Genomic DNA, 23,553 nt, shown 5'->3' with positions numbered 1-23,553 from the left:
AGATCCATTAGAATCTAATATTCACACATCACAAAAAAAATCGCATTACAAGATTCATAATATCATCTCCTTGCTTCTGGAGTGGTTGCTGTAAGGGTGGTGGGTAACATCAAACATAATGGATTTTCAACTTTCTCCATATTCAATTCAGACTAAAATCCTGTTAGGAAATTGCATTAGGGCCTTCTGTCCTTGTAATGAATTTAGCCTGAAACTGAATTTCTGTGGATTCACACACTGCCCACAAGCCAGCGGCGCAGCCCTCACACGCAGGGCAATAAGGAGAACAGCTCTGGAGCGCCGATGTCGTCATAAGCGTGAGCCCAGACAGTCCCAAGGCTCCCTGGTTGTTTGAAAAAGGCTCGCTTAGCAAGAGAACCTGGGCGAATCCACACGGCACACTTAAACTGAAATCTCGCATCTTGTACACTGCAAGTCAAATACATCACGAATCAGCTATTAAACATGATCTTCTTTCAACTTATTTTCCAATAAGTGTTTATCTTCAATTCGGCCTGATTACTCACAGGTAAGTGTACAGATATGAGAAAAGAAACAGCTGGAGAAAATAAGGTCAGAACAAGAGTGGGCGAGAAAGAGTGAGGCGCCCCCACCGATCTATCAAATGCCAGTCTCTCCGTCTCTAATGGACAACTTTGCAAATTATTGTGGGGCCAGTGCTCTGGTCCACTATGACTAAACCAGCTGGGATGGAAGCCACAAGGCAACCAAAGGGCATCACCCCAACTCACTACCCTAGAAGTTGCAGCTCAATGCCATGGCAACAACAGAAGCAGGAAGAGCTATTTTAACAAGCTACAGGTGAAGACTGCTTCAGCACTCCTCAGCAGCATCCTTCGACATAGAAATTACAAACAGAGAACAAGAAAGAACATTTCTAGACCCTGATTCCACCAACACTAAGCAGCACAGACTCCACACCAGCATACTGGTTGTCGCACACTGCACATGACTTCAGAGAACCAGGCCAGGACAGGTTTAAAACCCCAACCCTTCCAGCATGGCTCTTTCTCTGTTGTGTACATCCTGACAAAATGCACGTATCACTACCACAGAAAAGGGAATCTATAAGGTTGTAAGACATTCACATCCCAACAAACAATGTCCAAGGTCCTCATTTTCACTTATAGCAACCAATAAAAACCAAGGTAACAAAAAATTGTGGTACAGTCATGCACCACTTAACGACTGACTGCATATACAGCAGTGGACCCATAAGATAATGGACATGAAAAATTCTTGACTAGCGACATTGTAGCTATGTAAACAAACTTACTGCGCTGCCAGTCGTATAAAAACATACCACATACATTGGAATTACTTAAGTATACATTTCTCAGAACGTATCCCCGTTGTTAAGCGACGCATGTCTGTATAACAGTTTTTTCCTTCGTACATAGCAATATGACAACAATCTTTCAATTTCATCTTCTACTTTTTTTTTTTTTTTTTTACTGAAAACTACTTCTAATGTCAGCTTTTTTTTTTTTTTTTTTTTTTTACTGAATACTTGGTGAATATTCACTTGGCAGTCACTAACAAACTGGGATTTTTTTTCTTTAAGAACACATTCAGGCAAGATCTGATCTTACTAAGGTTCCATCCAGGGATTTTAACATTGTTCCTCCAAGTCCTGCTTTAAGGTACCCATCCACCAGACTGCTGAGACAAAGTAAATATCAAGTGTAAAAAAGCAAAACGCAGGGGGCTGAAATTGCTTTTGGGTGACGCAGGAAAGTTATTACTCACCCCTTGCAGTTGGCAGCCAGTTTATGCCACCAACTCTTTAGACCTGCGACTCTGCCTCTGCAAACTCTAGTCTTTAAACGTACAGGAATTAAACTGGGTGCTATCGGCTAGACAATCTGCATTCAGTAAAGCCACTGCTAACAGTACACACACACACACACACACACACACACACACACACACACACACACACATCTGATAATGGAAGAGAAAAAGGTTGTAAGGACAGAGACATGGAGCAATTCCACTGAGCTGGAAGTTCAGCTGAGAAACCTTGGATGAAAACCACTCTTTTGCACTAGAGAGAGGCAACTGCACAATAAGGGCCAAGCATTTCTCCACTGTAGCGTGTGTATGTGTGTGTGCTCACTGGATAGGGAAGCAACACAGGCCAAACTGTGAACACACACGTGGGAGCGATGCAACAGATGGTGACCTCGGACCCCTCCAGATCAATGCGAGACTTCTCTTTCTGCATAAACAACGCGTCCCACAGCGTGAAAGACCTCGGTGCTCGCTGTCTCAGTCTGACTCCACCGTGCCCCACGCTGTGCCACTGTTTCGCCTCTTTACTAATGCAGCTGCAACAAAACCCACTGACAGAATAGATCTTCACTGAATGATAACAGGGAGGTAGCAATGCCAAAAGCAGGCTGGGAGACAGTTAAGGGCACCCAGAATGTGAATCCTGGGACAACAGGGAGGGCTGGGATTAGCATACATGAAAGCTGTGCATACGAGAGCTTCAGATGCAACGCCAGCACAGTGGCCCACTGGCGCGCCAGCCAGGTGCTGTAGGTGTGCATCCAGCTTGGTTGTCTGAGGAGGATGCATAATGAATAAGGCTCTTTGTCCATCCCACAGAGCTGTATTGTCTCAGAGGAGTGGGCACGTTGACGTGTCCATGTGGGAGGGTGTGTAGGTGTACGCATTGTTTGTGTGTCTTTCTGTGTGCCGACAGTTCGGTGTGTGTTCACTATCTTTTCGTGCGCATTTGTGCGTGCATTATTATTAACTGTGTCACGGTATATCTGACTGTGTATGTGTTATGGTCATAGCGCTTGGACATGCTAATAATCCAAATAGTGGGAGCATATATTGCAAAGAATTAACATTTAAGTCCACTGGAAACCTCCACTGCTTATAATAAACCAAAGTCATAATGTTACCACATCAGCAGCATATCACATTCACTCATTTAGCTAATGCTTTTTCCAAAGCAACTTACAATGTTAAGCTGCTTACAATTATTTACCCATTCTTACAGCTGGGTAATATTACTGGAGCAATTTTAGTGTAAGCACCTTGCTCAAGGCTACTACAGCTGGAAGCAGAAATCAAACCTGCAACCTTTGAGTCCAAAGGCAGTAGCTCTAACCACGACGCTATCAGCTGTCCCTAGTACCCTAGCAAAGGCACATGTTAGAATGATGTGCTCTTGTTTTTCACCTCTGTGTTTCTTCTGTGCCCCAGACCCATGACACTGACCAGAGCAGCAGCGCTCCATTTGCACAAAATGGTCATTAAAGTCTTTGATTTTTATTTAGGTCCAATTTGTAAGCTTAAACCAAGAGAACTCCCATTTGTGTGTGGACAGATCAAGGTGAATATGGCTGGTTTCCACCGTTGACCTTAATTAACTACCAATATTGCGAAAGACGGATTATCCTTTCCAAATGACCAATTAACCTTATTAGAAACTGCTTCGGAGGCCAGTACATTGTGACCCACCATAGCAGACCACGCCAGCATGCCGAAATAAGCTCTCCTCTCTCATGCACCATGCACCGGCACGCAAGGAACTGGGGGGTGGGGGGATCCAACAAAACCACTTTGTGGAAACCAATCTCCCCATCTGCACCACTTCAATCCAGTAAATCAAGCAACAGATTTAGAAAATAGCTTCTCCTCCTACAACACACACACACACACACACACACACACACACACACACACACACGAAGGGAACAGGCGGGGTGCGGGCATGTTCCCTGCTGAACCAACACCAGTGGCTGCTTCACTTCTAAGAACTGACCCGAAAGAGGCTCTGGATCAATCCATTACTTCTCCACTCCAGCAATCAAACAACGTTATTATCAGCAATCAACTCGTCGACCTGGAAAGACTGGAGAATCAAAGACTGCTGGGAGATGACTGCCAGGATGCTCTCACCGAGCGCTAACCAAGAGTGACAGCTCAGCCGCTCTGAGGGTGCAGCGGGCAAACACTGAGGACACATGTGCAGATACACAATCATGCATCAACAAAGGCATGATTCCTGCGGCGGTGGGGCATATAGTCCACCTTTTCTTAAAAAAACCAACTAAATGTAATGGAAGCAGATCCAACACAATGAATCAAACGTTTTAAAGTCATGTGATCATCTGGGGACAGAGATATGCAAACGCACACAAACATACAGAGGACAAGCAAATACACTCAGACAACAAGTGAATACCCGCACGCATGTGTGCAAGCACAAACAGACACACACGCAAATATGTCGACCGAGACTCAAACGTACACGCAAAGAACTAGCCTTAAGTTTTGAAAACAGCTGGAATTTTGACACCAGCACCTGGAATGGACAAGCAGTGCTGCTTTCTCTGAGAGAGGTAGCAGGGCTGGCAAGCAACACCACACTGTTGCACCTGCAGGAAGGCTCACACCTCTTTCTCCACCTGGGTGCTCCCGACTTCCCCCGTGCACACAATTAAATTCCCGAGACACACTTGCAGAAATGGATCACCTGCCCATAATGCCCACTGAGAGGGCGTACCAGCACAAGTTCTGTCAGCCTAGAGCCCAGCCATGGAACAGGAAGTGCAAAACTAGGCCTGTGGAAACAACCTGCTGCTGTCATATAGACAGCCCAGTTTGACCACACCACATGTTCAGACAGGTCAAAGTTCACCATGATCCTCAAATTCTAAAGATCTCTAGGCGAACAGCAGAAGAGATGTTATTCTGAAAGCTTGGCACAGTGCAGAGACTGATTAAACTATTTCCTGCTTTCAGTGTCAGTCTGAAGCAGACACATGTACACATGTAGAGCTAAAGCTCTGCTTCTGTATGTACCTGAAGCTCCCTCAGCCCAATGTTTTTGGCAAGGCAATCAGAGTGGACCCAACACCATACAGTCCTGGCAGAAGGGCCACAGCATCTGAAAGACAGATTCCTAATACACCCATAATGGTAAGACACTCATTCGGATTTGAAGGTTACAGCTAAGCACAATTCTTGCCAACGGACCAGGACCACTGCAACTGATGTCCAGGATCACAAACAGTACTGTCTGAGAGGCACAGACAGGAAACTCCTTGAGGTATTGCTGGGGAGGAGGTCAGGTGATGCCCTTTGGCCATGCCCTATTGACAAACCCTCCTACTTTCTCACCTTTGTTTGTACAAACTATTATACCAACACAGCAAATTCCCACTAATGTAAGCAGTCAGAGCGCGCGCACACACACACACACACACACACACACACACACACACACACTGCCAGAGCTAATCAACCCACACTGTATGCAGACAATGGGGAAAATGGAGAGGACGGATTACAGATGAACGCAGCCTTCGTCCTTCTTCAAAATGCCAACGCCAGCCAGGACGGGATGACTTTAAATACCACACAAATGTCAGCAGGAGGCCCCACAAGTCAAGCCAGATTACACAGTGGGGGTGTGTGTGTGAACCTCTTTTCTGTCTGTGCAGATATGCAAGTGTGCGTATGTGCGTGTGAGAGAGAAAGTGTACTCTCTTGGACTGATCGATGGAACTCTGGCAATGGGCAGCTCTTTACCATGGAGGTCAAACACCTGCCTGACGAGAGTCCTACACAATGAAAACACAGAGCCTTGCAACACTTACTTATTGATCTTTGGGCTGATATTTGATACTGCAGAAAACATGTTTTTCTCCCATCCAAGCAACTGCTATGGAGAGTGTCAGTTGATTACATCCCTTTATGGCTTGCAAAGTTCGCCTGGCTGCTATTGATCAAGAGATGCAGCTACAGTGGCCCAGGATTCAGGCCCAGATCATCAGTTGGGCAGTGGATCGGGCTGAGGCACCATGCCGCTTAGTTCGATTTATGCCAACAATTATGTCCAACAAGCAAAGGGCAAATAGCCTGAGAGCAGTGTGAACTCATCCATCTCCCCAAAAAGCCCCGGGATTCTATGCAGTGTCTTGAGCTCACCAGCACATGCCAGGTCTCCTATTTAACTGATGCAAGGGAGGAGGACAGCAAGGTCTTCCCAAACTCCTGCAGCACTGATCACCTTAGAACTTAAGGCAACAGGCCAACAAGTCCCTGGGTCTCTGATGTCAAAGGCCACTCTATCTTTGGATCAGTGAAGATTCCCTTTGCTCCCAAATTCCCTTGTTACCCCATCCGAGCTGTGCATTCAGATATTATCATTGCTACTACTATTCAGATATATGGCGCAGAACCAGTGAAGCAGTGAAACGAACATCTGAAAACTGCAAGTGTGTATATAGTGTTTGTGGTTCAAATGCTGTAAACAGAAGTCACTCCCACCTCAAGAGAGGCTGAAAGATCACTGTGATGTTCCTCGCTCCAGGTTTGCACACAAATTTTGTCTCGGCTCCCTCTATGAGGTTGTCGTCAGCTCCACCTGGTAACAAAGGAGAAAAAGAACACAATTATTATTGCTGGTTCTTGTATTTCTTTTTAGATAAGTTTTTCAATCGTATCGCTCACCGTTTTGACATTTTCAGTGAATCAAGTGAACAACCTCCAGGTTTATACACCTGTTCTTAACTGCTCTAATGACAACTGCTGCCTTCTGACACGTGTTAAAGGATGCCTTTACTGTACCAGGGTGTAATGTCTTATGAGGTGTTATACCTTCGAGCAATAATCAGATCAGGAGAAATTACTGGACATCATTTCCTGTTAACACCAACATTTACATTGCCTTCACGTAGACTACAATTTAATCCCCATTTTAAAGCACTACATCTAGCAACTTGACACTGATCAACGATCAGCCAATGAGGCACCACGCAAGTGCAACTGAAAAGAGGATGTAAAGTCAACTTCACTTTGAGATATTAGCATCATGGACCTAACAGCATTTCTACAGCAAGGTGAGCAACCATCTCCAACCCCCAACCCGGGGTCCTTGACAATGGGAAGGAGGGTAGTGACCCACGCTCTAACCGGGTTAATAAGAAAACCGCTGCCGCAGCAAGTGGCGGAGGGTGAGGGCCCAGACTGAGCGTGCCGCCGTCGCCTTATTACCTCCAGTCATCGCCAAGCAATCGATACAGCGGAACAGCGAGGCGCGCTCAATAAAAGGATCCCCAAATGGCAAAGCCTGCGTGCCTGGGTGGGTCAATGAATATAAACAACACCGGCCGGCACGCCGTCACAAAGCCATTCATTAACCGCTGGAGGCCCCATCTACAGCCGTGCTTCACATGTCTAATTGGACCAGCCATTGCACAGGTCCGAACGCAGCCGTGCCAACAGGAACAGTCCTGGGAGAACATTCAACACACAACACGAGCAAAGAGAAAAGCCAACTCTACCACTTACCTAAGAGCGAGTTATTTTAGTAATTAAAGGTGTTCCGTAATGCTGAGTGTGGAGGTGTGGTTGCTAGGTGTTTAACACAATTACTGCGATTTATTATTATCTTCTCAATACAGCAGTGCAGAGGAGAAGGGGGGGAAAAAATTATACTGAACCTATACATTCAGGTGTTTAAATGAGTACCTTTCTGAAAGGCACAAGAGCTTTGCCCTTTGTGTAAATGTGACGCCTCCCGGTCACTCTTTACTTGGAGCTCAGCACTGCTGCCCTGCTGACGTAAGCACAGAGCAGCTGAGAAATAAAAAAAAGAACTTGTTCACCCTGACATAAGACACAGAGCTTTTCTGCCTCTGCCTGGCCATTTACTCTGGATCAGACTGCTCTGCTCTAATCTACGGAGAGTTTGCTTGTGATTTAGAGCACAGCTCTGCCCACAAAAGCACATTCAACCCATTGTTTCTCAAGTAAAGTGCTTCCCTACACTTGACAATTTACTGCCATTTTACTGGAAAGGCTGTGCCACTGCCCTGCATGCTCTTAGCTGTTTTCTTATTAAAAAGAAGACAAACAATGCTTTATCACATCTAAAACCTTTTAGACTCCCTTTCCCCACATAGTTTCCATGACATCCATGTTTGCAGAGAAGAAGTCATGTTACGAAGTGGAAATGGCCTACACTCTTTGCCCCACCTCACAATTCCCAGCTACCAATTTAATTAACACTCAGGAATAAAAACACACATTACAGTCTAGTCTCATTTCTTGTCTAACATAAATATTAATATGCATCTCAGAAAAAAAAAAAAAAAAAAGAATGAATTACTAGGAAGGTGATCAGGAATCGGTGATATTCTGGTTAAGTTTTATGCAGCTACTTGTGTGATGAACATTGGTGCATATGGTGAAGGAAACTACCTGTACTTAAGAGTCACATATCTGCAGCTATGTCTCTTTCTCCTGATGTAATACACACATTGTATTTTCTATGAAATGTATGTCACTTTGGAGAAAAGAGTCTGCTAAATGAATAAATGTAAATGTACAGGCTGGCTGACACACAAACGCATACTGACAGTAATATGTCCAGACATACATGTGAGCCCTACAAAAAGTAATGACTTACAGCAACAAGGATGGAACAGAGCACATCTTTATCTCTGTTATGAAAGCAAACCCCACTGTCAAAAGGATATCCCAAGCCTGATACTTTATTATTTCTCTGATATTTATTCATGTAGCTGGTGTTTTTCTCAAAAGCAACTTGCAGTGTCAGGCTTGTACACCAAGTTACTTCCAGCAATTTACCATATATCGGCTGGGTATATTTCTGTTACATACAGGCTGAAACTATTCATGGTAAATACACTGCTGAAGGGTATTAGGGCGCAGACCCTTCAGCGAGTTTTTGAATATTAAGGTAGTGGCTCTAACCACTATCCTACCTGCTTTCCAGACCCAATTGCTTACTCTGGTTTTACTAAAATCAGCTGATGAATCTGAAAGGCTGCAGGTGACTGAAGGTAATGGCAGTGGTATGAATCTGTAGTTTACATCACTGTGGCACTCAGAGCTAAGAAACGGCTCAGACCACCACATGACTGTACGGCAGTCTCACCGCCACTATTACGCATAAGAAACATTTTAGCTTTGTGTACAACTGCAGCTGAGGATCATACCATGTTCAAGGGTACAACTAAGTCAAGTCCCTCTTAGAACTTGAACGGGTAACATTTTGGTCAGTCCAAGCCCATGGTCCACAACCATTACAAAAGGTGCTCCCAAGTTATGCTGCCACCTCACAAGGCAACATGCCACTGAGCCAGGGCTGCATCCTCATCTTAGAAATGGTGCTCAGGAAATCAGGCTAGGCACCGTGCAAACATTGCACATGGCTCAGGGGAACAAACACTTAAGTACAGTAACATTCTAAAGTCTCTTAGTCCTCAGCCACTACACCACAACTACACCAACCACCTGGAGACAAATACAAACTCATATGCGTTAATATGACTTTAATTATATGTTGGCACAAAATGTGTTTAATAAATTTAATTTGCAAAAAACTTGGTTCTTTGTATTTTACAGTTTTTTTATGAACCTTCTACACTGCTCTAACCACATCAGGGAGGAGAACAGTTACGCACAATGCACTGGAATTGCCAGATGCTCACGGGATTTATGTAAATTTTCCATTTTCAAATCATACTTAACATGAACCTTTAATTTCACAATTAAAATACAGGTTTCAATATCAAGCGTTCAAAGCCACTGTTATGAGAATGTCCTGGGCCAGCAGGCACTCAGCACAGAGCTTATTAATATTTAAATCTGGCCTGTGAATATGCATATGTTGGTTGTCAATGGCTCAATGGCATTCTGCTGGCGAAGGGCCTGGACTACTGGGTCCTATCTGCCTTTACACATGGAAAAAAATAAAGCCGTTGGGAAGCAAGGACAGAAACAATGGCAGAGCTGCAACAGGAGCTGTTGGCTTTCTGCTGGAAACAGAAAAAAGGAGAGAGACAGAAACAGCGAGAAGCGGAGGAACCAGGGTAGCTGCAGAATCTGTCTCAGATCCACAGTATCACACAAATTCGTCAGAAATAATGGTTTGGTGGCGATAGTTTGTACACCACATGCTGTATTCTGCTCATCTTAGTGTTGTTAACCTTGGATCCTGACACCCAGAACTCAGTGTACCTGGGAGTGCTAATATACCCCATTTCTGGGTTAGTGACACAGACCTAACTTTGCACACTGCTGATTGTTGTCTGTTTGCTTGCTGTTGCCAAAAGTATCAGCATGAAGGCAAAGGGGTCTAGATAATACAGAATAAAACCAAAATGTGTGGGGTTTACTTGGGGGGGGGGGGGGGGAAAAAAAAAAAAAAAAAAAAAAAAAGATCAGTAGAAGCCTCAAGATCACTGGATTTCTTTCCCAATAAAGTGTTTTTTTTTTTCCCCCACTTTGACAGCTGTGGTCATTATGGCAGATATGGAAATTTCATCTGTGAATATAGTTAAGCAAGTAGGGACTCAGTTAGATGCTCAGAAACAACTGCAACGATGGCAACGACACTGCTCATACTACTGACACATGTCATGGTGACCTTTTTAAAGCAGGTTCCTGAGGAGCTCAGATGGGTAGGGGGTTGTGTCAGACCTCAGCAGTCCCCTGGGATGCTGTGGATAATCCCTGATTAGGTGCATGGGTGTTCCACATCCACAGGAACATCCGCATGGGGGATCCGCTGGAGCTCCACCACATTGCGCAGGCAAATCCAGCCTCTATGCTATCAAGCCAAGCAGTGACTTAGTGAAATTGCATTAGCCACACTTTCCTGGGTTTGATTAGAGCTGGTCTGATCCATGATGCACTGCACAACCTGCTGTGGAACTTGTGGTGATGGGGGGGGTGCTTCTGTTATCATATCTCTGCGTAAGATGAGATGTGCAGGGGCAGCAATGTGCGGAAAATTGAAGCCATGCAGTCACTGTGATGGTCACGGTCATCCTTAGTTTAACTTGACAAGCTGTAGTCAGACCCATCTATTGTCTACCATGTTGGGGGCATAGGTGCAGCACACAGCACCACCAACGCCAGTCCCTCAGAGTTGTTTAACCACAACTGTTTCAGCAACTGATTGCCAGACTCACCAGTTTCTCTGTATGTTTAAGGCTTGTCTTAAACGATGGGGCAATACAGAATTAGTGAACCTCCTCAAGGTATGCGAAACCTAAGGGCAGCTGGTCCAAGACTAATTGTATGAGTAGAGCGCAAATGTTTGTGTGCATATGCGTGCGTGCGTGTGTGTGTGTGTGTGTGTGTGAGAAACTGTTCCAGAACCTCCAACGGTAACAAGATCATAGAAAATTCAATAATTCATGAACCGCCCATTAGAATTCAGCAGCACCATCTTCATGTCTGATTGGCTCTGAATGAGCTCCTTCCATTATTAAAATTAATTTGAGAAGGGGCGACGCTCAAGCTGCGGCCCAGAGACAGGAGGAGTCGACTAGGGAAAGTTGACGATGCAGGTTGATATAAACCTGTAAATTGAGTTGGAGTAATTACTGCTCACTGAGCATCGCACAGTGTGGCATCTCTGAGGTTTGAGATGAGCAGCCAGCTGTCATCTACTGACACAATACACTGCGACGTTTAGACACCATGTGTTTGTTCTCTTCTTCCTTTCAAACAAAAATCTGATCTGTCATACATCTCCTTTACAAACAAGTGGAGAAAACAACTGATCTATATCACCTGTGTAACATGCTCAAAGTGTGAGACAGCAGCTGAAATTTTACCCTCTGGCCACAGGGTCAGTGTGCTCTACATGGGGTAGGTCTCTAGAGGAACTTCCTGAGCCATGTGGTTACACATCAACCAAGGAGCTGGTGTTGTGGTGCCTTCAGAAGCTGCTGTACTTTAAGGTAGCTATGTGACATCTCTGTGTTCCTCTTGGCATAAGCTCTGACAATGGTGTTTGCATTCTTACAAAAACAGCAGTTTGTGTACACAGCCCCCATAACAAGGTATCTTCAGCCACCCGCTGCACCCTCTGGCACTTAAATCAAGATTACTTGTACACAAGACCACAGGTTTATACAAACAGAGGCCTTGGGGCATGCTCGTGGCCATCTGGAGGAATTCCACAGGAACCACTGATGAAAAAAGTGGTCTTACTCACTGGCGGCTACAGTGAGATCCAGAAAAGTGTTGAGCCTCACATCAGTCAGCAAACACACCCAGTGCTGGTCACTCTGTTTGGGCAGCTAAGGAGCTCTATTACATGAAGGTATATTACAGAAAATTACATCAAAAAACACTGAAGTTTTCTTCCAGGCCTGGGAGAATTTTAAATTTCACAGAGCACATAAAGCTGGAGACCGAACACAGCTGCCAAAGAAGCTTTCACGAATTTCCAAGGGGACATGGTCTGCCGCATACCATAGCGCTTAACCATAGCTATGACTCCCAAAACTTGAGATCCGCAGCAGGGTTCTTCTATTGCCCACCACTGGTATCCTGAGGTCATCTCAAGCAGTCCCACCACAGGCCAGAGGAGGAGGACACGGTCAGCTAGTGACACAGCTCACAGACTGCACTCAACAAATGGACGATCTGCCCAGTCAGGACACTGATCGTAATACATGCACAGCTTTAAAGAGACACTGGAGGTCTGCTTTATACAATTTTGTGCGCAGGACCTTGGACTACAATTTACACATCAGCTACACCTGTAAACACACACTTATACAGTCTTCTGCATCACCAGCCATGTAATCCAATTTTGTATGCCCTGTGGGACTTTGTTTTGATTTCCACTGTTTCTTCCAGGGCCTCCTGGAGAGACACACACCTCCCAATCAGAGATTAATCAGAGCTACACACCACTTCTCGCTAACACTGGTATAGCCTACTCAGCCGATCAAGAACAGACTGCACCCACAAAGCAGGTGAGTCCTGGTACACACAGTCTCACACAACCACACCTGACATTTTCTGGCAAGCGAGGTGCAGGTCGCTTTAACTCAAGAAGCAAAAAGGCAACTCCTAAAAATCAGAACCAGCTGCCTTTTTGTTAAAAGTCCCAGCACCCCTAATGACATAAGAGCAGGTGTCATGGTGTAGCGACTGGACCAGGTGCAGTAATCTCCTACCTTCATCAGCCCGGGTCCTCACGCACCCCCCCCCGACCCTCTCCCCACACCCTCCATTCCCAATCAGCCGTGGTGAGATTAAAGGTAAACAGGCGGCCGCCTGCCCCGATGATGACAGCTCTGTGCTGATTAAAATTAGCAGCGGTTGCCCAGCACTACCCGCCTCTGAGCTCCCCCAGCTACTGATTAGCAGTCTGTCCACATCAGACCACTGGCAGCCATTAGAAGCCAGGCCCCTGTTCCCCCCACACACACACACACACACACACACACACACAATTACGCTGACCTCAGGCCACAACTGCTGCTTCTTAACTTTCTTTATCTCACACATAAATATTTATATTAGAGCTTATTTGCTTTGGGGACCCAGGAGTGAAATGTGACCACACACAAAGTTCTGCCCACAAACAGGCCAGAGGCCCTGTGTGTCCAGTCACCTTGGGTGGCTCACCTTGCTTGGGGAAACAACCACAGCCCCCATACAAGAGCACACGTGTCATCAGCTACGCAGTGCAGCGGCAGAAATCATTCATTTGGAGGAAGGAGTCGAGACTACAGATCTGTGTTAATGCCAGTTTGCCACTACTGCTTAACACAACATTGATATTATGCTTTTTACACCTCAAACCAAAATCACACAACTGTTCCCACATGTCAAGGCTCAATCATGGGATTATACAATATTGAACTAACTAAAGCAACTGAAACAATGTAAAAATGCATTAACAAATGCAAAAATGAATATGGATCTGAAGCACTTTTGTAGCAGAATGGATGCTACCAAAAGGGTCCAGTAGATTTCTAATACAGACACCTGAAAGGAGTGTGTATCATTGCCCATTGCTGCCTCCCTGCCACACCCCCAACCATTAGGGAAGCACCGGTGCTCATAATAAAGCCCTTGGAGTCCAGCTTCTTGTTTTCATCATCATGTCAGGCTAGCTACAATGTTCCACACACAGCAATTCCATTTACGATTTCATCAGAAAGCAGTCGGGAGAGTAAACAAAAAACCAATCAAACAGTAACACCATTTCAACAATAACCATCATCAACGCAAACCGTCGGTAAGCTAACTGAATAAGAGTCTGTGTATGCATGTAACAGCACATGGTGAGGTTAGGGGATGTGGACAGGACAGCCACCCCCCCAAATCCAATTTCCCGACAGTGTGACACGTGAAGCCGAGGTGAGGTGATGCAGTAGATTCCATGCTCTATCTTTCTAACAGAGACTTTCCAATATGATGTGCGGAAAGCTGCAACCAAATCTGGACTTTCACCCACCAACCCACCTGTGGACCCCAATCAGTAGCCAATGGGCAATTTTTCAAAGGTCATAATGATCAAAAAGAGAGAGGTCTAGGTCCACAGTCCTGTGTGTTAACCACTACTCCCCATGAATGTGTTCAGGTTCACTTAAGGGAAGAAAAGGAAAAAAAAAAAATTAAAAGAAAAAAACCTTCTGAAGTCTGGAAGGAATTTGCCCCTTCAGTTAAACCCCTTGTCCTCATCCTCATCTCTGCCACATTCCCAGCCCATTTGTAACATCAACCCTCTTGCAGCTGGCTGCGCAATCCAACTTTCCCTTTGGTGTAAAGAGCAGTCGAATCCTCCACAGACCTACAGAGTACTGGTGCACGAAAGGTTACTGGCACTACTGGGGCTACTTGGATGCCTCCCTCACCAAACTGTACATAAAATCCATACCAGAAATCCCTCAAAGTGTCGCTGGGCTGTGACTCTGACCGCATTGCCTATGAAATGATACAGCCGACAGTTTGCGCTCTGAGTGGATGGAGGAGGCATCAGTGTTCGTACCATCGACACTCAAACAGAACACTCCATGCACTACTGGTGGTCCTCTGCCAATTGGCTCCTATTTGTTTTATTTAATTTATTGAGAGGAGGAGAGGTGTGCGATCAGAGCAGAGTGACTGAACGCTCAGCGGAACAGGCCGGAAACTGCAGCATGGTCTCAGTAATTAAATTACACATTTCTATTACCTCCCCTATACAAATTGAAATGCCGGCAAATAAACAGTCCGAGTGCGAACACAGCCTTGTGCTCTTGGATGCCGTGGAAATCTGGAGGACAACCTACAGTTCCTCCAATTACAGCTCCAGGGCTTCATCACTTTTACACCAAAGAGAACATTCATCATCAGTGTGGAGATTCGACACACTTGGAGCTTGGGGAGCCCTGCAGTGCAGACACTGCAGGAAACGGCTGCATGTGGGTCATTTGCACACACATGCACACACCAATCAAAGCACCCAGTACCGTGTAGGTTGAAGCAAACTAGATCTTGGGTGCCTTCTCCATCTGTAGAGTAACACCATCTTCAGCTGTTCTCCCAGTTTAAACACAACATGCAGAGGAAAACTGGAGACAGCTGGTAGCATCGTGGTTGGAGTTATTGCCTTTGGATCCAAAGGTTGCAGGTGTGATCCCCACCTCCAGTAGTAGTACCTTCTTTTTTTTCTTTTTTTTTTTTTTAAATGAATAAATGTAAACTCATTTCACTAAAAGTCTTGCTCTTCTGCATGTATAATTGTATAAAAGACTATTTAATTTAACATAAAATAGGGTCAGCAGGCAGCATACTGGCAAGAGTTGCTGTCTTGCACTCAAAATACCCAGGTTTGAATCCCACCTGCCAATTTACATTAAATTGCTCCAGTGAAAATTACCCAGCTCTATAAATGGGTATGTTATTGTAAGAAGCTTAATGTAGATATCTAACACTGCCAGTCACTTTGGAGAAAAGTGTCACATAAATGAATGTAAATCAATAAATAACAAGCTGCCTGATAACTTGAAAACACAAAGTGTTTTAAGCTGCTGAAAACACTCATGTTCAGCTTCTCCCTCTAAACCTGAAATCTGACCCAGTGAGACTAGTAGAAGGCCATAGCAGTGAGCACAGAAGAAATACAGACCAGCCTCCACTGAATGTCACCGACTAGACAAGAGCGGCAATCAATCACCTGTGGGGACAAGAATGACTCTTGGTGCATCCAACCAAGAATTTTTCCTGGGTTCAATTTTCAAATACATTGGCTTTTTCCAGCCAACTTAACTTTTCACAGTTCAATTACATATATGATAAATCAATCTGAGGTCAAGCCACTGGCGGTTTTGCAAAGCTACCTACAATACTACATGAATAACTAACAAAAGATCTAAGCTGGAAGAAACAGTTGAAGTTGTAGAAACTGGACTGAGGCAGCTGAGACAGATGGAAGATGATCCATTGGAGGCTGCCAGAACTAAGACAGCAGAGACAAGAAGAAGATGATGCACATGTGAGTGACGGGACTTTAAGGCATTCGAGACTGGCTTCAACCGTGAGCTTTGGGGACATCAGCTTTGGACATTTGCTTCTTTGAGGAAATCAGTCACAGCCTCCTGCCTTTAGCACTAAAGCAACACTGCAGTGCTTTCAATTTTCCATACACACACCCTCAAACCATGCATGCTGGAGGCCATCAGTGGCATAGCTCATTCAGTCAGATACCAAGCTAACACCCTCAATAGGCAAATCATATAATAAGCAGAGCAGTAAAGAGGCCCCTATAATCAAAATAGTGTCTGTTATTTTTTCCTACTGTGACTTGCAGAACAGGTTCACTGCAATCCCAAAGCTAAAACCTTCATTTACATAAAAACTGCTGAGTTCTGGCATGCTTGCTTTGGGTTTGCTGAAATCCCATCCAAGAACAACGATGTGAACAACCAATCAGGGGCTTTGAGCAAGGTGATTGACCCATTTGGTTCATTGGAGACGGGGGGCGGAGAGGGGGGAGAAAAAAGAAAATCAGGGTACATAATGAATTACAGGCTGTGCAAGCAGCAGGACTTGAGCTGCCAGTTATTGAAAAGCGATACAGAAATCACCTTGGCCCTCTACCCTCCTTGGGGAGATGGAAACAGCAAAGGCAGAATAGTGGAAATGTTATTCTGCTGTGCAGTGAGACTGGAGTCCATGACCTACCGCTCAACGCAATAATGCCACACAAAAAACACTGCACCAAACTCTCCGGCATCCCTCCTTCCTTTAATGCCCACCAGGGCAATTCTACCAGTAATGCAAAGAGGGTTTTGTTCTGACAACAAAGTGGTAAAAACAAACATGAGCCTTCTCTATTTTGGCAGATCATTCATGCAGATTTAGATACATATGGAAGTATAATCAATTCTTTAAAATTTGCAATCAATTGACTGAACTCAAGAAGTTTCACTGCAAAAGTCTATAATTAGAATCTCAAACTTGCACCTCAACCACTGGAAGCACCTAGGCGGTTCCATGCTACAGAGCAGCAATAAAGTATATCTTCGTAATAGAGGCAATTCCACCTAGTAATGTGGACCACGCCTGTAGGAACTTCTGGAGCAGGGGACATGGTGTAAGAAAAGGGTGAAATGATCCGTGCAGAGTAGACAGAGCTGTGCTACACATGCCCCATCATGCTGGAACAGGGCACAACATGGCCAAATAAAGACCTTTTTGTGTGTGGGGAGGTAATCAGAGATCCAAAGAACTAACCCTATTACGAGTCAGTCATGACACTGCAAACATGCAGTAAAATTAGTATTAAATTATGTAATTTGGATAAATGTCCAGTCAAACTATTTTTCTGTACTAAACCTGAATGGCTATGTGACACCCAGGAGCCGAGACTGACCTTTGACTTCTGGTCTGCACGGGGCTAGTCTACTACATTTAGGTACATTTTTAGAGGCTCTTTCCAGGCAGCGTCGAACCTACATTCAATACTTCCAGAACAAACTCAAACTCATCATCGTTCACAGCATCACTGTTCCCCCATTTCAAAATCGTCCCTTGCACTTTAAGCTTGACTAAAAAGACGCCCATTTCTCTCACAGTTTCAACCACAGTTTTCACATTTCTAGTTTATTCCTTCAGAAATTCTTGTTCCTGAATGTCTTTTTATTTCCATGGTATTGGGGAATACAATTAGTTCTTTCCCTCCATCAAACACCCCAAGCCTTTTCCCACCACTCCGTTCTCATCGGTTTTATTCATGCAGGACTGTGCTCCATGTTGGTGACCATACTTCAGCAGCTACTGCACTCACTGTTAACCCCTTCTGCTCCGGTCCCATTGGAGGCAGGACAGTAAGCAGGTAAGCATTGTAGGGTGAAGAACCAACAGACCAACCAGACAAGTTGGAAGGACAGTGATCAGACAAAGAGTACCAGCTAAAGGCCCAGTGCTCCATTTCACCAGCATCGAGGATGCAGAGTCAAGCATACCCACATCATGAATGTCTTCCAAACACCCGTGAGATGTCGAGACTATATCCACCACTCCCTTGACGTGAGGAAAAAAGTTAAAGATGGTGCTGCTATCAAGCCCTCTGCAAGTGTAGGACAGGTTAAGAAGGGGGTCAGAAAAGCAGAGCAAGAAAAAGTGTCAGAAGTCCCAGGGGTTGTTTGATTGCTACTTGAGTGGCTTTACAAGGCCTGCATTACTGCTAGGGCCCCGTGATGGACACACTCTCTTCCTCATCCTTGTTTTCTACTCCTCTCTTGCCAGCATTCTCCCATTTCTCCACACTTAGTCGGTTTCTTCCCCCCCCCCTTTCCTCCTCACCCCCTCTCACCCTGCAGTTCTCCGCTCCGGCTGTATAGCTCCCTCCTCTGCTCCCTCAGGTAGGCGCTCATGCTGATGGCGTGAGACGACGATTCAAACCTACAACACACAGAGGCTCAGCTAAAACATTCTCAATAGATATACCAGTAGTGGAGGGTCAGGAGAAATGCTCAAAGGTTAATTTTTATTCAGGCTGATCCCACACTTTACTATAGTGAACAAAGGGCCAGGTGTTGACCCAATACACTGGCATACTTGAACAGCGATTGCTTGGGCCTCTGCGGTCTCTTCTTGGCAAAGAATGCGGCAAAATCGCTGCCGCTGCTGGCGTAGGAGAGCTGTGCGGAGGGCTCAGCTGCACTGCGTGTGTTTTTCACATCCAGGTAGTCCATCAGTAGCACCTGCAGGGAAGAACCATGTTTGGTCACCACACAGACATGCAGCATCATGGAATTAAAGAGCCACATCACGGTTAACACACGCACCTGCAACGGTAATATGGTAATATTGGGTATATATACCAATATATGGTATGCAACGGTAATATGGTTAAACTGACAAAGTCAATATACCGATACTGCCATCAATATGACAGGAACACACAGAAATCACAATGCTCAATGCTATTGAAAAAGTATAAAAGAGACATAAAGAGGTATTTACAGGATTTCACCCAAGGGAAAAATGTTACCATTACAATGTTGTTTCCAGTACAGAATTTAATACTACTATACCCTCAAGTCAAGTTTGTCATATGTATGTAGTACAGGTGAATATCGCATAATGACATTCAGGGGAAAAAAAAAAAAAAAAAAATTATGGTTGTATAATGCTGAATAAGCATTCATCCCTCTATCATCACCAAGTATTTGTCCGGTGCAGGGTTGCAGTGGTCTAGACCTTATCTTGGAGGCAGAGGCCACGAGAAGTGTCTTTCTCTTCTCTCTCTCTCTCACACACACACACGCACGCACACACGCACGCACAGCAATTTATTCACCAGTTCATCTGAAACATGTTATTTGGAGTGTAAAAGGAAACAAAGGACCTGGGGAAAATCCACATAGAGAGAACACACAAACTTCAAAAAAAACTGAGCAGAATTCAAACCCATGTCTGAGACCATAATCCAGGAGACCAAGGCTCTAAGTGCTACCTACTGTGCCACCTGCTCAATATCAAGCAGAAGAGAAATGGTAACCACTTCTTCATGTTTCCACAGTTCTGGGTACCACTACCTAGCACAATGACAAAACAAACATTTATGGTCATAAAACTAGATAATTATGACTTGTAACATTACATAATTACAACCATAAAATTATTTGGAGGCATTTTTTCCTTCTGCTCAAAGTTGTGAAGCTATTAGAAAGACATTGCGAATTAGTCTCACTTACAGCTTTTTTCCTATATCTGCTCATAATTTATTGTGGCAATTCACAGGTTCTATTTGTAAGCCCTGTACAAAGGCCCAGAGAGAGAAGTGTAGAGTTAGGGGACAGAAATGCATCTCACTTCTAATGGTGTCATTAACGCTGCAGAAGAGGGCAGGCCTTGCTGCCACCTCCCTCAGTCCAGACGGTGGACAGCGGATGGAAGTGCTGCACAATCCTGTCAGCATATTAATTACTAATGAGGATCCGCACATGGCTCGAGCTGGCAGAGTACGCAACCCCCGGACTTAATTAAACGCCACAGCTTGCCTGATGAACGGACTCCAGCCACCCTAAATTGCATTAAGAGGAGGCTAGTGAACTTTTGAAGCAATTAAACACGTAGACGGCGTTCAGCAAAAGCAGGAAAAGAAAAGAGAAGGACAGAGACTGAGAGAAACAGGCCGCATTAATATACATCCGCCACCCTTCACCTGCACAGAGGGAGAGTCACAGCCCAGCTCTTAGCAGCACGCTGGAGGTCTGTCCTGATCACAATGAGGCAGGAGGGCAACAACACTTCTCTCCAGGCCCACACTCCCCAAAAATCTCAAACTGAAGAAGAGCAGTGATAAACTTCCACGTAGATGTGGATACATGAACCTGTTAGGACTAAGAATAGAAATGATGTACATTATTAATAAGGGTTTTAAAACATGATAACGAAAACGGGCTAAAACCCGGGCACTGAGGTGCAAAGGAACATACTTGGGCCAAGCGGTCTTGGTCAGACACTAGCCAATGCCTAGCAAACTTCAAGTCTACACTCCTCCCACCTGCGGCATTGCTCCTCATAAGAGCGGTTTGGCCGCCAGGCCCATTGTTGCCCTGACAACAGAGACCCGATAGCTGCCCGGAGGCAGAGTCACTTGCATGTTAGGGAACACTAAGGGCGACATCATCAGCATCAGCAGGAAGCACAGAGAAAGAATGTATTTCCCCGGCAGACCTCAGTGCTCTCCGCTGCAGTAAGAGCAGGGATGGCAATGATGAGGAAGACCCTGCTCCTGCAACCCGGGATACCGGTTTTCCCAGAAGAATTAAATTCAGCTCTGCAGGCAGTTTACATTTCATGCTCAGCCAACGCTACATAATTTATACACATCTCTGAACTATTAGCCAGGTGTTCAAATTTTTACCTTTCAAATATGCCAACTGAGACCAGCATGCCCATGGCTGCATTCACCCTACGTTACACTGGTGGTCGTCTGAGCCCAGTGGACACATACCCTGTACGCTTTCTATCATTGCCAGGTTTTAACCTGGCATCTGTGACTTTTTTTTGAACTGCCATCCAGCAGTGACATAGAGTGATATCCACTATCTTAGGACAAACTGAAGTGTCCATCACCCAGTAATCATCAGTTCCCATAATTCCCCTACAGGTCAAAAGAAGGATGCAAACTCTGTGCTCTTCGCTGAGAGGTTTACCTGTATGTGCATGCGTGCATGCATTACATGTTGTCCTTGACAGCTTCATGTCTGTTCATAGTGAATGGAGGACAGAGATGGAGAGGCCCGCAACACTGCCACTGCCTTCCATACCCGTGCAATTTAGCCACCAAGGCCCCAACAGCAGCCAAAACAGACTCCGTCAGGTCAATTAACTGAACAAGCCTAATTAATTAGCTCCAAGAACACGCTGCAGCACTTCCAGGTGACCCCTTATGAGCGTGTTTAGGGCAGTGGGAGAAGCAGAAAGAGGGTTCTTTAAGGAACCAAAATAAAAAACAAGCCCGCTTCCAAAGAGAAGTTCAGGAAAAATCTGCAGTAATATATGTGGATTATTTGACTGTCTCCTGGACACAAGCCCACCGGCTAAGTCCCAGGCCACCGTGCTACATTCTCCTGAGTGCATCCAGCTGGACAGACCTCCTTGACTGAAAGTTTTACAGATGAAGCAGCCCTGTCCCACTAGGACCAAGACCCAGCGGTGACCCTTTGTCACATCAGAGGGCCAAAAGCGGTCGAGAGACAAGCCCACCGCTACAAGAGGCTACTGCTGCCTGTTCCAGCTACTCACACAGAACTGCTATTTTTGTCTTTTTTTTTTTTTTTTTCTCTCATTTGTCTTCCTACAAACTTCCACTGCTCCCAGGTGTGATGGAACAAAAATAAATTAAGCAGAGTGTGGAGGTCAGTAGTATCAAGGTAAATAGACCTAGCTCTGGCCAGACCTCAGGTAGATGTCTATACTTTGTGGTGATGCGGGGGGCTTTTAAAAACTGTCCCATGACAGACTTTAGCGTCACAGAGCAAAGCAATATTTCAATATCATATCCAGGGGAGAAGGAAGTAACTCGTTGATTAAAACATTGGGAGAACAACAGGCAACGGCTGCGCGTCATATTTAATTAAAGCAGATCATTGTCTTCTGTCTTCTCTCTGGCAGTTCATTTGGGCTTGTTTTCACCTGACTGACAAGCCAGAAGAAGAGCCTGAATATTTATACATGTAGCCACGCACTCCGCCTTTGTCTTTATTAATCTCTGCACTGCCCATGGTTTATTCATCTCCTGCTACAGCCAGAAGCTCCCATCTTCATGAGGGGGGGGATCACAAAGCTGGACACCTTCCTGCTTCGGGGGAGGAGGGTGACCCTGCAGCCGTGCGCGGACTCCTCCTTCTGGCAGCAATGCAGCATCTTCAGCAGTAAAGGCAGCTGCAGTGCAGTGCCTCCAGGTACATGGGCGCTGAAACGCTGTGTCTTTACCTGTAAATGTCTTTCGCTTATGCAGGGAGCAGCAATACATTGTTTGCTTTAAGGGTAGCGGAGATGCAAATTTTAAGGTATTAATTGCCAGGGTTTTTACCTAATCACTCTCCTGAATGGATAGAAATCATTTTCAGTTCACCATATTGGCAATTTTGATTTTTCGCTAATTTCTCTCAAATGTACTCCGAAGCATTTTTTTTTTAAACAACTTATACAAACAATGCAGTATATGGGAAAATGACTGATTTCATTTTCAATAGCCCTACCGCTACACAGCTATCAGCAAAGCAGCATCAACTGAGGAACAGTGAATCTTCCATCTGCGATAAGGTTGTGGGCAAGAGCAGGACTGCGGTTAAAAACATTAGCGAGGTAATGCGAGTTACAGTAAGGTACTTAACCTGAATTACCTCATAGATATCTGGTGATAACATGGTGGAAAAACATGTAGCGACCAAAGCACAGCGAGACACTTCTGGACAACTGAACAGGATAGCAACAGTTTTCCTCTGCAGCTAGGAGCTCATTTTCCATCATGGATTCTAGAATGTTCGTCATCTTCAGCCAAAACCGAGTTGGAGTTGTAACGGGAGGTGAGTTGACAATTGCCTGTTCTCTCCTTCTCTCGATTCCGTACTCGCTGAAGCGAAAAATACACACGGCAAAACTCATTTGGCTGCCGGCCTTCATTTTATAGAGCTAACATTTAAGAGACTCCACTTCTGGGGAAACAGGAATCAAACCGAATGGAACGGTTGCCAACCGCGGGCACCAGAAATC

The 23,553-nt window shown here is 45.1% G+C and overlaps 1 protein-coding gene across 4 annotated transcripts in view; it reads right to left on the bottom strand.

Moving 5' to 3' along the window:
- Positions 1–23,553, bottom strand: part of exoc4 (exocyst complex component 4) — a 79,567-nt gene that overhangs the window by 38,420 nt on the left and 17,594 nt on the right. For all 4 annotated transcript variants that reach the window (XM_018747497.2, XM_018747498.2, XM_018747499.2 and 1 more), the window contains exons 8-10: positions 18,880–19,025; positions 18,635–18,723; positions 6,319–6,415 (exon numbers count right to left, since the gene is read on the bottom strand). In XM_018747497.2, coding sequence (XP_018603013.1) covers positions 6,319–6,415; positions 18,635–18,723; positions 18,880–19,025 — 332 coding nt within the window. The remainder of the gene's footprint in view (positions 1–6,318; positions 6,416–18,634; positions 18,724–18,879; positions 19,026–23,553) is intronic.

The sequence above is a fragment of the Scleropages formosus genome, chromosome 2, assembly GCF_900964775.1.
Source record: "Scleropages formosus chromosome 2, fSclFor1.1, whole genome shotgun sequence".
NCBI lineage: Eukaryota > Metazoa > Chordata > Actinopteri > Osteoglossiformes > Osteoglossidae > Scleropages > Scleropages formosus.
The sequence above is the reverse complement of the archived record's forward strand: the minus strand, read 5'-3'. Positions and strand labels throughout refer to the sequence as shown.